The sequence below is a fragment of the Geotrypetes seraphini genome, chromosome 13 (genome assembly GCF_902459505.1).
Source record: "Geotrypetes seraphini chromosome 13, aGeoSer1.1, whole genome shotgun sequence".
Classification (NCBI taxonomy): Eukaryota; Metazoa; Chordata; class Amphibia; order Gymnophiona; family Dermophiidae; genus Geotrypetes; species Geotrypetes seraphini.
In genome coordinates, this window is record NC_047096.1 from 70,389,965 (window position 1) to 70,406,001 (window position 16,037).

General features: G+C 46.3%; 1 protein-coding gene across 1 annotated transcript in view; it reads right to left on the reverse strand.

Moving 5' to 3' along the window:
- ITGB3 (integrin subunit beta 3) overlaps window positions 1-16,037 on the reverse strand; it is an 88,863-nt gene that overhangs the window by 11,143 nt on the left and 61,683 nt on the right. Inside the window, exons 11-13 of the mRNA XM_033918966.1 lie at window positions 13,358-13,580; window positions 4,931-5,031; window positions 3,899-4,018 (exon numbers count right to left, since the gene is read on the reverse strand). Coding sequence (XP_033774857.1) covers window positions 3,899-4,018; window positions 4,931-5,031; window positions 13,358-13,580 — 444 coding nt within the window. The remainder of the gene's footprint in view (window positions 1-3,898; window positions 4,019-4,930; window positions 5,032-13,357; window positions 13,581-16,037) is intronic.

Below are 16,037 nucleotides of genomic sequence, written 5' to 3' on the forward strand. Positions count from 1 at the left end.
GGGGGGGAGAAGGGGGGGCTTTTATCATTTTCAGCTTTGGTTTCAGCTGAATCCAAGTGGCCAGTTTTGGCTGCAGATTCAGTTTCAGCTGAAACAAAAAAACATCCTGGTTTTGGTTGGGTTTTAGTGGAAATTACGGTAAGGTAGGTGTTCCAAAGGTTGTCAGTGAAGTAAGCACCAGAGCAACATTCATATATGGCCCACCAAAAGCATTTGAAGCCAGAGTTTTTGTTTTTTTATTACAATTACTATTACCCAACTGAGTAACTGTTTCACACATTGCCTGCTTGGAAGCATGGATGTGGTAGGCGTAGGGGGGGAGGGGTCTAAACCCAGGTATCTATGTTTTACAGAGGTTAGGTAGCAACGTTCTCTTGGCCACAGAGCCCCCAGCCCTTCGGCTGTCCCTTCTTTCCATTTCATATATAGGCTTCCCCCAAATCAAGAGCTCTCAGGTACCCTCAGAGCAGAAACAGGGAGAAAATCTGCCCAAACTCCAGTTCCCTGCCTGCTGTCACCACCGTCACCAAGCCCTAAGACCATGGTTCTCATTTCTGCACCATGATGTTCTCATGAAAGAATTCCCTTTAGGGCCAGAAAGATAACTTTAACCAAGCCAGTAAAAACAATTTTATTGGATTGTCAGAGTGAAGAACGAGAAACATTTGCCCTTTTTATCTCTTTGAACAGATTGTGCTGACACATTTGCAAAGGTAAGTGTGTCTCATGCACATAATACTAAATGAAATGAAAAAAGCACCAGATTCAGGAAATGGTGTTTTATTCTTAGGACATGAATCTGGATGGTCCTTGGTGCTTTTTTTGCTTCATTGTGTATTTTATACTTCGACCCTCTCCTACACTATTTTGCACATAGTACTAAGGCAGGGGCTCTTAATCCAATTTTTGTAGGGTTACCATAGAGCTACAGAAAAAGTAGGATGGTTTGAGACATTCTGGGTTTCACTTCCATTGAAAACCCAGATGTCTCAATCCATTCTTCTTTTTCTGGGGCCATATGGTAACCCTAGTTTGAGAGGCACTCAACCAGTCAGGCTACTACTTCTACTACTACTATCACTTCTATAGCGCTGAAAGGCAAACACAGCGATGTACATTTTGACCTTTAATAGATAGTCCCTGCTCGGAAGAGCTTACAATCTAACTTGGACAGACAGACATGACATATGGGGTTGGGGATGCAGAACCCAAGGTGAGAGGAGTTAGGAGTTGAAAGCGCTCTTGAAAAGGTGGGCTTTTAACTTGGACTCGAACACTGCCAGAGATGAGCCTATTGTAGGGATTTGGGCAGTTTGTTCCAGGCATATGGTGCAGAAAAACAGACAGGACAGAGCCTGGAGGATGTCAGGATACCCACAATAAATATGCATGAGATACATTTGCACAAAGTGGAAGAAGTGCTTGTAAATGTATCTCATGCATATCTATTGTGGATAGCATGAAAACCTGACCGGCTGGACTAGTACCTTAGTACAGGGGTACTAAGGTACTAATCCAGAGCCCTTGCTGCAATCCCAAGATTGCATATGTCCTGTGAAATGAAACAAGTAGTCCTGCTATCCCTAGTATAGGCAAAATATCCTTCAAATGCCAGACTGCATTCTCATCATAGCCTGAGGCCAAATCCCTTGATCAAAACAAGAAGATCCCCAGATATAGTTGATCAGTGTTGCAAATCCTTGTAATTGCCAAGCCTGGAGGTGGATGGATTATATCCCTAACTGTGGAGGCTGCAGGGAGGAGTAGGAAGCATTTCAAGGGTAACCACAAGCTCATGCCAGGGATTACCACAAGCCACAGCAGGGCTGAACAGTTTTCAAATACTGCCTGGTTTCAGAGTCATCAGTAGCTAGAAAGTGACCCGATGCTTTCCCATCATCTGATGGAACAGCAATTCCTAAGGGTACTGACCCCTGTCATTCGGGTTCATAAGGGAAAGCATCTCAACCCAAAGAAACAATAAGTACATTTAAGAGAATAGGGCATTGTTGAAATAAGTTTCTGAGATTAAGTGGATGTCTTGGAGAACATCTTTGTATTCAGACTAACAGGGTTATCGGACATTTAATGATCAATTCATGTAATAATACTTGGCTTGCATATGCCTACAAATTAATATATCTATTTAATTATTTCTTGTTCTTTCTTTCCCTTTTATCCAAAACCAATTTTATAAACTGGGAGGAGGGTATATCATATAATATTGGCAGTTCTCAATGCATAAGACCTCACATAACATACCTTATCCTAAGTCCACATTCTGTCCACAGTATATAATCATCTATACCAGGGGTGTCCAACCTTTTGGCTTCCCTGGGCCGCATTGGCCGAAAACATTTTTCTGGGGCCGCACAAACACTAACACTAGCTGATAAGCTAAAAAAAGGTTCAGCAAATTTGCAATCAATAATATAGAAGATGTACGTATCTAATAATAAACCTTCATTAAAGAGGAACCCAAAAAAGCAGTAATACTTACCCTGACTGAGTGATACTCCACGTACACCGCTGACAGTGGGAGCAGCCATAGGCTTCTGCATCCCCATTCTGATGAGCAGGGATGCACGCTCTTGGTTCTCCCAATCACTTCTATTACAGCTACGGTGAGCCTCTTCAGAAGTGAGCCTCATCAGAGCGGGGATGCTGAATCAGCTGTCAGCATAGCGGGTCCGCCCATCCCCACTTGGCCAATCAGACCTTAGACTTAGTGGGGATGGGCGGACCCACTATGCCTAAGACCTGATTGGTCCAGGCTTCTAGAGCCTGGGCCAATCAGGCCTTAGGCTTCGGCGGGATGGACCGGGAAGGGGCGGGCCTGCCTCATTTCGACGAGGCGGGCCTACCAGCTGGACGGGCAAGAACCGTCTGGCCTGAAGAACAGGTTAGTTTGGGGGTTGTTAGCGCCAGGGGGGGGGTGCGTCCGTCTTCGGGCAGGAGGGATTGGGCACCCTCCTGCCTGCGATCCATATTGTCGGGGGGGGAGATCGGTAATGTCGGGGGAGGCGGTTGGTAGTGTCGGGGGGGCGGTCGGTAGTGTCGGAGGGGGGGCATCCGATCGGACACGCCTCGGCCCGCTATACTTATAGCGGCAGAGAGATCCCTTGCCGTGATAAGTGTAGCGGGCCGTGTCTAATCTAACCCGATTCTCTAACCAGCGTCTGTAACAGAATCGGGGTTTTGGTGTAGGCCGATTCTGAATAGGACGCCTCTCCCGGGCTCAATGCTGGCGTTACGTCTAGCGCACGCAGCATTGTAGCGCACGCTATTCCGGGCGTTAAAGCCCTAATGTAGCTTAGTAAAAGGAGCCCTTAGCTTATAAAGCATGCTGCTAATCCAACGTTGGTCTTGGAACTTAATCTGCCCAACGCTCTGTTTTTATTCAAGCATTTCAGTCATCTGACCTTCATCGGGGAAAGTGAATGTTGCTGTGTTTCTAATGTCTCATCTAATGCGCAGCATCATCATTTGCATTAAGGAGACTGAATAAGCGCAAGGCTGGCTTGAGTCCTTAATCCCTTACCGATGCTCTTCCTGTCTCACGCCTGCGCATATTCAACCCGCTCTGTTTAGTATATGGATACTTGTTTTTGTTTTTTTGCTTCGTGATCTTTATTATGTTATAAAAGGTGAAGACTAATTATTGGACACATTTTTTACTGAATTGTTGCATAAATTAAAGGCTGATTTCATCAAGGTTTTCCCAGATACACAGAATGGGAGAAATGCCTTGAAGTGGCTCAGCCCCCAAAAACCTATAGTAAATTTGAATGAAACCCTGGTGTACAACATTGACGGACTGGAGACTTTGGGATTATTTAGTTCTCTACTGAAAATAATCAGATTTTTGTTATAAAGAACAAGTGTGGGGCCCACTTACCTGCTTCACTGATGACATACAGGATCGATTTGCCGCTGACATCCTCATGGTACTGGAATCTCACCACACAGTCATTCTCATCCTTGTATGTACAATTCACAGCGTTCTTTCCATTATCCACTGGCAAGGTGGGGAGAGACAGTCAATGCTTGGATGTCACATGCTGCTAGTGTCACCAGCAGGCTCAAATCCCCCTCCCCCAACTGATCCAGTCCTAGTTTAACATGGAGGGACAACTTGGAACTAAAAATCCTTCTCTGATGGCCTGCGATTTGCTGCTCACTCTGCAGGAACTTCTATCTTTGGGGTCAATATTCAAAGAAATTTAACTAGCCAGAAACTGCTCCTAACTGGTTAAATCACCTGTTTGAAGCTAACTGCTAATTTTCAGCAGTATTTAACCAGTTAGTACTGCTGAAAATAACCAGTTTGCCCCCAGAATGCCCCCAAATAGCTGGTTTTCACTTTGGTGTTGAGCTGGCACTTAAATGGTTAACTGCTGATAGCACTTAATTGGCCAGGTTCACTGCATATATAGGACCTCATGAAAGTCAGTTCTATCTTTATGTGGTAACCCATAGCTGGTTAAGTACTGAATATCACATTGAACCAGCTATGTGTTAGCTGTCTCTTAAAACCAAGAAATTCAATGCTGGTGCCCAGACATGAACTGCATTGAATTTTGGGGTTTAACGCCGGTGGCGGTCAGCAAAAATGTTGATCACCACTGGTTGAATATTGGGCTCTTTATTATTACCCCTTCTGCTAGGATTGTCAGTTGGTTCCAGATTCATCCAACAGGGTTGATCCAGTCCAGATTTTACCCCATTGCATGCTGGAACTTGTTCTGATTTCCAAATTGGATTCCCTAAGAAAAACAAGAGTAAAACCCTACATGCAACAGTGAATCTGGAGCCATTTGGCAACTCTACCTTTTGCTCACTAACAAAAATCATTAGGAATCACGTACTACCCAAAACTTTATACCCACTGTAAATGCAGTCACATCTAGGGTACTTCTCCTGCACTCACCCAGTTCCATCACTGAATCAATCTCATCACGACAGATCCGGTTGCAGGAGTTATCCTCAAACCAGGGACCCCTTTCAAACTTCTTGCACTCCACGCACTCCCTGCAGGGTAGAGGAAAAACAGAAACCAGTCATCGGGGAGGTGTGGAAACAATAATGATCACGGAACTTCAGAGAGCAGCTTGGAAGCTGTGGAGGTGATTCACCGTCATTTTGAAACCAGCTGATGAATAACCTGTGATCTGACAGGGTGTCAGAAGTCAAAGCTCTTATCCCACAGCAAAAATTGAGGACCAGAAGGTCCTACTTAATGTGAGAAGAGGGAGATAAGGAGTGGCTCCACCAGGTTTGGTTCAAGACACAGACCAAGTGAGCCAGCTTCATCTGCTACCCTGCAGTGGTTAAAACTTTCTCCTCCGACTAGCAGCAGCGTGTCCCACACTCCCAGCCATCCTCTACTTATAAAGGTGGCCTCCCTCAGGCCACCCTCTATCTTCCAAGTACCAGCAATGTTTCACCTAATGCTACTCACACCAGCCCTGGGCATCTTCCCTCTGCTATGCTCCACCCCCTTTTATGTAACTTCCTGTGGCCACAGAAGTTGACCCAGAACACAAACAAAAGTTGGCTCAGGACACCACAGTCTAGGGTTACCATATTGTGATGGGGTGTATATCCCATCACGTAAGAGAGTACTTTCCCGAGGGTAAACAACCTGTCTTTATCTATTGTCTATTTCCTTCATTATCTTGAACATTTCAATCATGTCCCCTCTCAGCCTCTTTTCAAGGGAGAAGAGGCCCAGTTTCTCTAATCTCTTGCTGTACGACAACTCCTCCAGCCCCTTAACCATTTTAATCGCTCTTCTCTGGACCCTTTCGAATAGTACTGTGTCCTTCTTCATGTACGGCGACCAGTGCTGGATGCAGTATTCCAGGTGAGGGCGTACCATAGCCCGATCTGCTCGTGATCCCCTTCTTAATCATTCCTAGCATTCCGTTCACCCTTTTTGCCACCGACGCACATTGCGCTGAAAACTTCATTGACTTGTCGACCAGTACTCCTAAGTCTCTTTCCTGGGGGGGTCTCTCCAAGTACTGCACTGGACATCATGTAGTCGTGTATAAGATTTTTATTACCGACATGCATCACCTTACACTTATCCACATTAAACCTCATTTGCCATGTCACAGCCCATTTCTCGTGCATGTTTATGTCACGTTGCAGGTCTTCGCAATCCTCCTGCGTCTTCACTACTCTGAATAACTTCGTATTGTCTGCAAATGTAATCATCTCACTCATCGTACCAATTTGCAGGTCGTTTATAAATATGTTGAAGAGCACGGGTCCAAGCACAGAACCCTGCGGCACTCCACTTATGACACTTTTCCAGTCCGAGTATTGTCCATTCACCCCATTCTCCCCTCATAATACATCACGTCCCTTAGGTCCACTAATCAAAAACTTATAGCAGTTCCCTCATTGAAACTGGTACTCGTTGGCATGACATGTTCTCAGTAATGGCCCCGCAACTATGGAATACCTTACCTCAATATATAAGAGAAGAAAATGACTTTAGTCGCTTTAAAGGTAATCTGAAGAGTTCCTTTTGAAAGACACTTTTAATCTTTAATTATGTTTAAAGTTCATTTTAGTCCTTTCTTATTTTTTCCTTCCCCTCCCCATTGTTTTTTCCATTCATGTCTTCACCTATATTCTAATAAATACAATTGTAGTTCTGCCCTTCTTACCTTATGTATCTGTTAGTCTGTAAGTCTGTCAGTTAAACACATATTTAATGACTAATTTGATATATGTTTATACCTTTTTTTAAATTTGTAAATCACTTAGTAAAGTAAATAAGCGATTTGTTCAGTCTCTCTTCATACGAGAGACCCTTGAGCCCCGAGATAATCCTGGTGGCTGTCCGCTGAACCGATTCAATTCTGCGCACATCTTTACTGTAATGTGGCCTCCAGAATTGCACACAGTACTCCAGATGAGGTCTCACCATGGCCCTGTACAACGGCATTATGACTTCAGGCTTTTGGCTGACGAAACTTCTATTGATACAACCCAATATCTGCCTTGCCTTAGATGAAGCCTTCTCCACTTGATTGGCAGTTTTCATGTCTGCACTAATGATTACTCCTAAATCTCGTTCTGCTGAAGTCCTAGTTAAAGTTTCTCCGTTCAAGAAGTACGTCTTGCATGGATTTCCGCTTCCGAGGTGCATGACCTTACATTTCTTAGCATTGAAGCCTAGCTGCCAGGTTGAGGACCAACTTTCCAATCTAAGCAGGTCCTGCGCCATATAATTCTTTAAACTGCATTCACTTACTATATTACATAGTCATCGGTGAATAGTGTTATTTTACCTTGAAGCCCTTGAGTCAGATCCCCTATGAATATGTTGAAAAGGAGTGGACCCAGGACCGAGCCCTGTGGCACTCCACTGGTCACCTCCGATGTTTTAGAGAGGGTACCATTAACCACCACCCTCTGAAGTCTGCCACTCAGCCAATCATTGACCCATGCAGATAGTGTCTCTCCTAACCCCATCGATTCCATCTTGCTTAGCAGCCTGCGGTGTGGGACACTGTCAAAAGCTTTACTGAAGTCCAGGTACATGACGTCCAAAAACTCTCCCAAGTCCAACTTTCTTTTTACCCCATGAATGCCTACTGAAGAAACTGTGGAGTCACGGGGTGGAAGGGGATGTGCACAGATGGATCAAAAATTGGCTGGCAGACAGGAAACAGAGGGTAGGAGTAAAGGGGCACTACTCTGACTGGATAGGGGTCACAAGTGGTGTTCCGCAAGGGTCAGTGCTGGGACCACTGCTGTTCAATATATTTATTAATGATCTAGAAACGGGGACGAAGTGCGAAGTTATCAAGTTCGCGGATGACACAAAACTCTCCAGCAGGGTCAGAACTGTTGAGGAATGCAAAGAACTGCAGAGCGACCTGAACAAACTGAGTGAGTGGGCAAAAAAATGGCAGATGAGCTTCAATGTGGAGAAATGTACGGTCTTGCACATAGGGAAGGGGAACTCCATGTACAGCTATACGATGGGAGGGAGGGTACTCGGGGAAGGCAGCCAAGAAAAAGATCCGGGGGTATTGGTGGATAACACAATGAAGCCGGCGGCGCAATGTGCAGCGGCCTCAAAAAAAGTGAGCAGAATGTTGGGCATTATCAAAAAAGGTATCACTACCAGAACGAAGGAAGTTATCCTGCCACTGTATTGAGCAATGGTGCGCCCACATCTGGAATACTGTGTCCAATACTGGTCAAGAAGGACATGGCAATACTAGAGAGGGTCCAGAGGAGAGCAACGAGGATGATAAAGGGTATGGAGAACCTTTCATATGCCGAACGGTTAGACAGGCTGGGGCTCTTTACCTTGGAGAAGCGGAGACTGAGAGGGGACATGAGAGACTTATAAAATCATGAAAGGCATAGAGAAGGTGGAGAGGGACAGATTCTTTAGACTAGCAGGGACAACTAAAACAAGAGGTCATTCAGAAAAACTGAGAGGAGACAGATTCATAACGAATACAAGGAAGTTCTTCTTCACTCAGAGGGTGGTGGACACCTGGAACGCACTTCCCGGAGAGGTGATAAGACAGAGTACAATTCTGGGGTTCAAAAAGGGACTGGATGACTTCCTGGAAGCGAAGGGGATAACAGGGTACAGATAGAGGTTTACCTTACAGGACATTGAGCGAATAGGGTATGGATACTTTAGGTTTGGTAGGGAACACTTTCAGGTCATGGACCTGGGGGGCCGCCGCGGGAGCGGATTGCCGGGCACGATGGACCCCTGGTCTGACCCGGCAGAGGCAGTGCTTATGTTCTTATGAGATTGGATTGGCAGGACCTACCCTTGGTGAATCCATGCTGACTGGGATCCCGAAGATTCCCTTCAAGATCGTGTCCAATTTGCTTTTAATTAGTGTTTCCATGAGTTTGCACACTATTGATGTGAGACTCACCGGTCTATAATTCGCAGCCTCTGCCCTGCAACCCTTTTTATGCAGAGGAACAACATTAGCTAATTTCCAGTCCAGGGGAACTTTCCCCTTACTTAGGGAGAGATTGAATAGCTCAGCCAACGGTTTTGCCAGGACATCGCTCAATTCTCTGAGCACTCTTGGGTGCAAATTGTCTGGTCCCATGGCTTTGTTCACCTTGAGTCTTGCCAGTTCACTGTAAACTTCACCTGGTGTGAACTCAAAATTCTGAAACGGGTCTTTTGTGCTTTGTGTTGCCTTCAACTGCGGACCGTGTCCCGGTGCCTCACAGGTGAAGACTGAGCAGAAGTATTCATTCAGTAGTTCGGCTTTATCGGAATCTGCTTCCACGTCCATGCCCTGGACATCCTGTATTCATGCATGAGATTTTTGTTACCGACATGCATCACTTTGCACTTATCCATGTTGAACCTCATTTGCCATGTCATGTCGCTGTCCATTTCTCAAGCTTGATTATGTCACTTTGTAGATCTTCGCAATCCCCCTGTGTCTTCACTACTCTGACTAACTTTGTATCATCCGCAAACTTAATCACCTCACAAGTCCTACCAATGTCCAGATCATTTATAAAGATGTTGAAGAGCACCGAGCCCTGCGGCACCCCGCTGGTGACACTCTTCCAGTCCAAGTATTGTCCATTTACCCCCACTCTCTGTTTCCTATGCTCCAGCCAGTTTTTAATCCACGTGAGTATTTCACCCTCGATTCCATGGCTTGCAATTTTCGGAAGTAGTCATTCATGCAGAAGCTTGTGAAATGCCTTCTGAAAATCCAGATATACAATGTCGACTGGGTCGCCCTTGTCTATCTGCCTGTTTACTCCCTCAAAGTTCGACAGGCAAGATCTGCCTTTGCTGAAACCGTGCTGGCTGGTCCTCATTAATCCGTGTTTGTCAAAGTGATCAATGATGCGGTCCTTTATCAGCGCCTCTACCATTTTTCCCGGTACTGAGGTCAGACTCGCCAATCTGTAGTTTCCCCGATCTCCCCTCGAACCTTTTTTGAAGATCAGCGTAATATTCGCCACTTTCCAGTCTTCCGGAATCTTTCCCGATTTGATCAACAGATTGGCTATTAGTTGAAGCAGTTTAGCTATAGTCCCTTTTAGTTCCTTGATGACCCTCAGATGGATGCCATCCGATCCTGGGGATTTATCGCTCTTAAGCCTATCAATCTGCCTGCATACCTCTTATAGACTGTCAACCCTGTCAGTTTCCTATCTTCGTTTCCTCCATATAGCCTGATGGGTTCCGGTTTGCTGTGTAGACCCTCTTCAGTAAATACAGACACAAAAAATGTGTTCAGTTTGGCTGATTTCTTTGTCCTCCTTAAGCACTCCCTTTATGCCATGGTCATCCAACGGTCACACCGCTTCCCCCTTAATATATCGAAAGAATGGCTTGTTTTTTGCCTCCTTGGCTATTTTTTCCTCGTAGTCTCTTTTAGCCCCTTTTACCGCCTTATGGCACCTGCGTTGATGCTGTTTGTGCTTATTCCAGTTTTTGTCCGTTTTTGACCTTTTCCCTTCCTTAAATGAAGTTTTCTTATCTCTGATTGCTTCCTTCACCTCTACAGTAAGCCACGCCGGTTCTTTGTTCTTTTTCCTTTTGGATCCTTTGTTGATACACGGTATATATAGATTTTGTCCTTTTCACGTTTTTACAGTGCTTATCCTCTTCTCAATTTTTTTCCCTACCATGAGTCTCATCCCTTCATAATTCCCTTTTCGGAAGTTCAGCACCGTGGCCTTCATTCCGGACCGATGTTTCTCCCCTGCATCCAGGTCGAAGCGGATCATATTGTGATCGCTGCCTCTCAGCATCCCTTCTACTTCTACATCTTGTGTCGGTCCTCGCAGTCCATTTAGAATTAAGTCCAGAAAGCAATGTTACTTACCGTAACAGTTGTTATCCAGGGACAGCAGGCAGCTATTCTCACTAGTGGGTGATGTCATCCAACAGAGCCTCGATGCGGACGTCTCACAAGCATACTTGCTTGAAGAAACTTCAGAAGTTTCGAGATGCCCGCACCGCGCCTGCGCGAGTGCCTTCCCGCCCGATGCACCTGGCGTGTCTCCTCAGTTCAGATAGCTAGCAGAGAAGCCAACCCAGGGGAGGTGGGTGGGACGTGAGAATAGCTGCCTGCTGTCCCTGGATAACAACTGTGTTCGTGTTGAGTTTGTGGCCTGTTCTATTCTTGCATTTCCTTTCTTCTTGTGTCTCTTTCGGTCTGTCTTGCCAGTGAGTCCTCTCTTCTATCTTCCTGCATGGTTTCCTCTGGTGAGTCTTCCCCTCTATCTTTCTGCACGGTAACCTGGTGAGTCCTCCCCTCTATCATCCTACATGGTATCCTCCGGGTATACCGGTTCCTGAACTATCAACTCTATCGGTTGAGTGTTGGCTTTCTAGTTTAAGAACTTCTCCTTTGTTGAAGCCGTGCTGGCTGGTCTTCATCAGATCGTGTCCGTCAAGGTGATCAATGCTGCGGTCCTTTATCAGTGCCTCTACCATCTTTCCGGGTACCGAGGTCAGACTCACCGGTCTGTAGTTTCCCGAATCTCCCCTCGAACCTTTCTTGAAGATGGGCACAACATTCGCCATCTTCCAGAATCCTGCCCGATTTGATCTCCTGGCATCAAACCAGTGAGTGATTCAGAAGGACAAAAAGCCCTTCGAAAATGGGGGGAGGTATATGATGGGGTGTATGTCCCATCACGTGAGAGAGTACTTTCCCGAGGGAGGGCTACACCGGAGTCTAGCTCTCCCCAGAGTTCCCATGGGCAATAGGTAATCAGGGTTAAACAGGGAATTGCAGGGTTCAACTACAGTCAAACTTTGGTTTGCGGGTACTGCAGTTTGCGAGTGTTTTGCAAGATGAGCAAAACATTTTTGCAAATAGTGACTCGCAAACCGAGCATTGACTTGATTTGCAAGTCTCCCCATCCACAAACTTGCTGCTTGCCAGACTGGGCCTTGAGAGGCGGAGAGAGGCAGGAGCCAGAAGGCCTTGAGCATGTGCAGATGCTCAAGGCCCAGTCCGGCAAGCAACATGATCTTCAGGCACCGGCACCTCCTGTGGGTAGGTGCTGCGTGCCTGTGCCAGATTGGGGGTAAGCCTTCAGTTTGGGCAGGCGGAGGATGCTGGTTCGCGGGGGGGCAGCGTTCGCAAGATGGGGGATGTGGAAGTGCACCAGTGGCCTCGGGAGTGGGGGGGGGGGGGGGTCTTTTGGGGATGTGGTGGGGTGGAGCAGCGCCGATGGCCGGGGGGGGCAGGCGGAACAAATCAAGCGAGTTTCCCTTACTTCCTATGGGGAAACTCGCTTTGATATACGAGTAATTTGGTTTACTGTAGTTCCTAATGGGGTGATTCTAGTCATAGAGAAAGACTAAGTGGGTGGTGTTAGAAACCAGCTACCCCTATTCCCCGGAGTATTCTGTTGCCCAATAGTAAAGATTGAATGAACTTGCCATTGGACTGGAATAACTAATTTGCATAAAAAGTGAATTGCAGAGAAAAGGGGTGATTTTGAAAGAAAAGAGACTCCTAAAGCCTTAAACTGGACTCCTGATAGTGAGAGGAGCTTTGGCTTAGACCCCCTCAATCCTCAGATGACATTTTGAGGGAGGTCAAGAGGGATCTCACCCTGAACTGAAAGGGGGGTTGTTTAATGGACTCCCAACAGAAAGGAGCATATTTTGAGTTCTTGGAAACAAGAGATCCAGGGTAACTCTCGAGAGGAGGGATGCTGGCTTCAGCCTAACTCTCAGTAAGCCTGAAACCTTCTTGGAGCATCTGAACTCCAGGTAGCTAGGACATTTGGTCTAAATCCTCGGTAGGTAGTTTATGGACACTTTGTAGGTGGGGCCAGGGGGTGTGACACATATGGCTCCAGGAAAAGGAGGATGGATTGAGACATCCGAGTTTTACTTCCATTATTTTCAATAGAAGTAAAGCCCAGATGTTTTACTTCCATTACTTTCAATAGAAGTAAAGCCCAGATGTCGCTATGTGTTCTCTTTACTTCCATTGCTTTCAGTGGAAGTAAACCTGGATGTCTCAATCTGTCCTACTTTTTCTGGAGCCATATGGTAACCCTTCCACAGTCCCTTCAGCCAGCTCTGGTCTCCACTTGTCCCCATATTATATAGTTGACCCCAGGGCTGTCCTGAGGTTTTTGTGGGTGGTATGTCCACATAGGTTGTAAGGGAAACAAGGACACAAAAAATACTCTTTGTCCATTGTTTTCCTTGTGGTGACTGTAGTGCAGTGGGCATGGTGGGGGCACCATGGGCATGTTACAAAGGGTGCTGATTCTAGCTATGGACACCCCTGGTTGCCCCTGACTCCCATGAACCAACGAAACCTATTTCCCTGGGTTTGGTACTTACCTCTTAATGGTACAGGCATCTGGACAGGTGGGGCACTTCTCACAGGTGGTCCCATAGGACCCGGGCTGGGTACAATCACACTTGCCACAAATGCACTGTCCATAGCCACTGCAGAGCAGACCGCTGCTAGCCAGGCATGTGTCTGTCCGAGTGGTGCAGTTACAGTAATCTCCTGTCCAATCAGATTCACAGCTGCAGTCCCCACAGTTGCACTGTCCATGGCCTGGGAAAGAATATAAATATACTAGTTTTTCAGCCTGTTACATTAACACGTGGTAGAATAGATGTGTAGACTTAGGCATTTCTTTCTGTATGTCTGTCTTTCTCTCTCCCTGCCCCCTTTCTTTCTTTTTCTCTCCCTGCCCCCTGTCTGTCTGCCTTTCTTTGTCTCTCTCCCCCTGTCTTTCTTTCTCTATTTCTCCCTGTCCCCTGCCTGTCTGTCTTTCTTTCTGTCTCTCTCCCTGGCCCCCTGTCTGTCTGTCTTTCTTTTTCCCTTTCTGTCTGTCTTTCTTTCTGTCTCTCCCCCCTGTCCAGCAGCACCCCTTCCTTGCTCCCCCCGTCCAGCAGTAGCCCTTCTCCCTTCCTTTTACCTCCCCCCCTGTCCAGCAGTACCCTTTCCCTGCTCCCCCTGTCCTACATTAGCCCTTCTCCCTTACTTTTACCTCCCCCCTGTCCAGAAGTACCCCTTCTCCCTTCCCTGCTAGCCCGGGCAGTCTCAGGGCTTTTGCTAGGCTGGCCCGCCTCACATTATCGAAGTGGGCTGGCCTAGCAAATGCCCCGCAGCTGCTGCCGTTGCTGGTCTGGGGGCGAGAAGAAGAGGCGTCCCGGCAGCGTAGTCAGAAGGCAGAAAGTCAGCTGGTGTCAGAGATCGGAGCAGGAAATCAGCTGAGGCAGGCACTGCGCATGTGCGGCACAGAAGCACGGATGCACAGAGTTTGAAGTGTGCATGCGCGCTAAGGGTTTTATTATAGGGGATGATCAGTGGGGGGTATAGAACAGAGGTGTTTGTTTGTAGGGACTAGGGAGGGAAAGGGGGTGTTCAGAGCTTTAGTGGCTAGTCCTAGCATGCATGAACCTGCACTCAGTGGAGCCGGAGGCAATACCTGTATAAATCACCTATGATCTTTATCTACCAAACAATTGGTGATCCTTGGGGCACACATAGTAACATAGACCATAAGACACATAAGACCTGAATAGTCCATTCAGTCTGCCCAAACATACAACTCTCTATAATTTAATAATTTAATTTAAATTGTTCATTTTCTTAGATATTTCTGGGCCAGAAACCCAGAGCTCTGCCAGGTATTGTGCATCAGAGATAAGAAGACTTCAAGGACTGGAAAAGGTAAAAAATGGACGAAAACTAGAAAAAGCACAAACATCAAAGCAGGTGCCATAAGGCGATAAGAGGGGCCAAAAGAGACTACGAGGAGAAAATAGCCAAGGAGGCAAAAAACTTCAAGCCGTTCTTTTGATATATTAAGGGGAAAAGACCCGCGAAGGAAGTGGTGGGGCCGTTGGATGACCATGGAATAAAGGGAGTGCTAAAGGAGGACAAAGCCATTGCCGACAAACTGAACACATTTTTTGCATCTGAATTTACCGAAGAGGATATACACAACATACCGGAAGCCGACAGGCTATACGCAGGAAACGAAGACGGGAAACTGACGGGGTTGACAATCAATTTAGAAGAGGTATGCAGGCAGATTAATAGGCTTAAAAAGATAAATCCCCGAGACCGGATGGCATCCATCTGAGGGTAATCATGGAACTGAAAGGGGCTATAGCTGAACTGTTTCAATAGCCAATCTGTCAATCAAATCGAGAAGGATTCCGGAAGACTGGAAGGTGGCGAATGTTACACCAATCTTCAAGAAAGGTTCGAGGGGAGATCTGGGAAACTACAGACCGCTGAGTTTGACCTTGGTACTGTGAAAGATGGTAGAGGCGCTGATAAAGTACCGTATCATTGATTACCTTGATGGACATGATCTGATGAGGACCAGCCAGCATGGCTTCAGCAAAGGAAGATCTTGCTTGATGAACTTGCTGCACTTCTTCGTGGGAGTAAACAGGCAGATAGTCAAGGGTGACCCGGTTGATATTGTATATCTGGATTTTCAGAAGGCGTTTGACAAGGTTCCACATGAACGACTACTTCAAAAAATTGCGAGCCATGGAATCGAGGGTGAAATACTCGCATGGATTAAAAATTGGCTGGCGGATAGGAAACAGAGAGTGGGGGTAAATGAACATAAGAACATAAGTTTGTAATGTACTTAGTGTTTCTCTTCCTGCTTTTAAATATGTGGTTATCATCCTTTCCTCCCCCCACCTCAAAAAAAGAAATGATAATGAGAGGCGCACATGCTTCAAAGTGGTTCTGAAAGAGTCCCATTTATTTTGGGGAGGATGCAAGTATTTGGGATTTCATTAGGGGTCCAAGGATAAATGACCTGTAGCAGTTAATGTGGTAGGGAGATGGGGCCAAAGATTTGGGTATTAATGGCTCTAAGTACCCTTCCAGTAGGCTATATCAGCAATAGAGACTGGGATGGGTTTAGGCATCCCTCAAATTCTCTAAGAGCCCTCCAGAATTGAATGGAGAAGCTACTGAAAGAAGAACAGGGACAAGATGGGCAACACTAATCACATTAGGTGAGAAAATTATTTC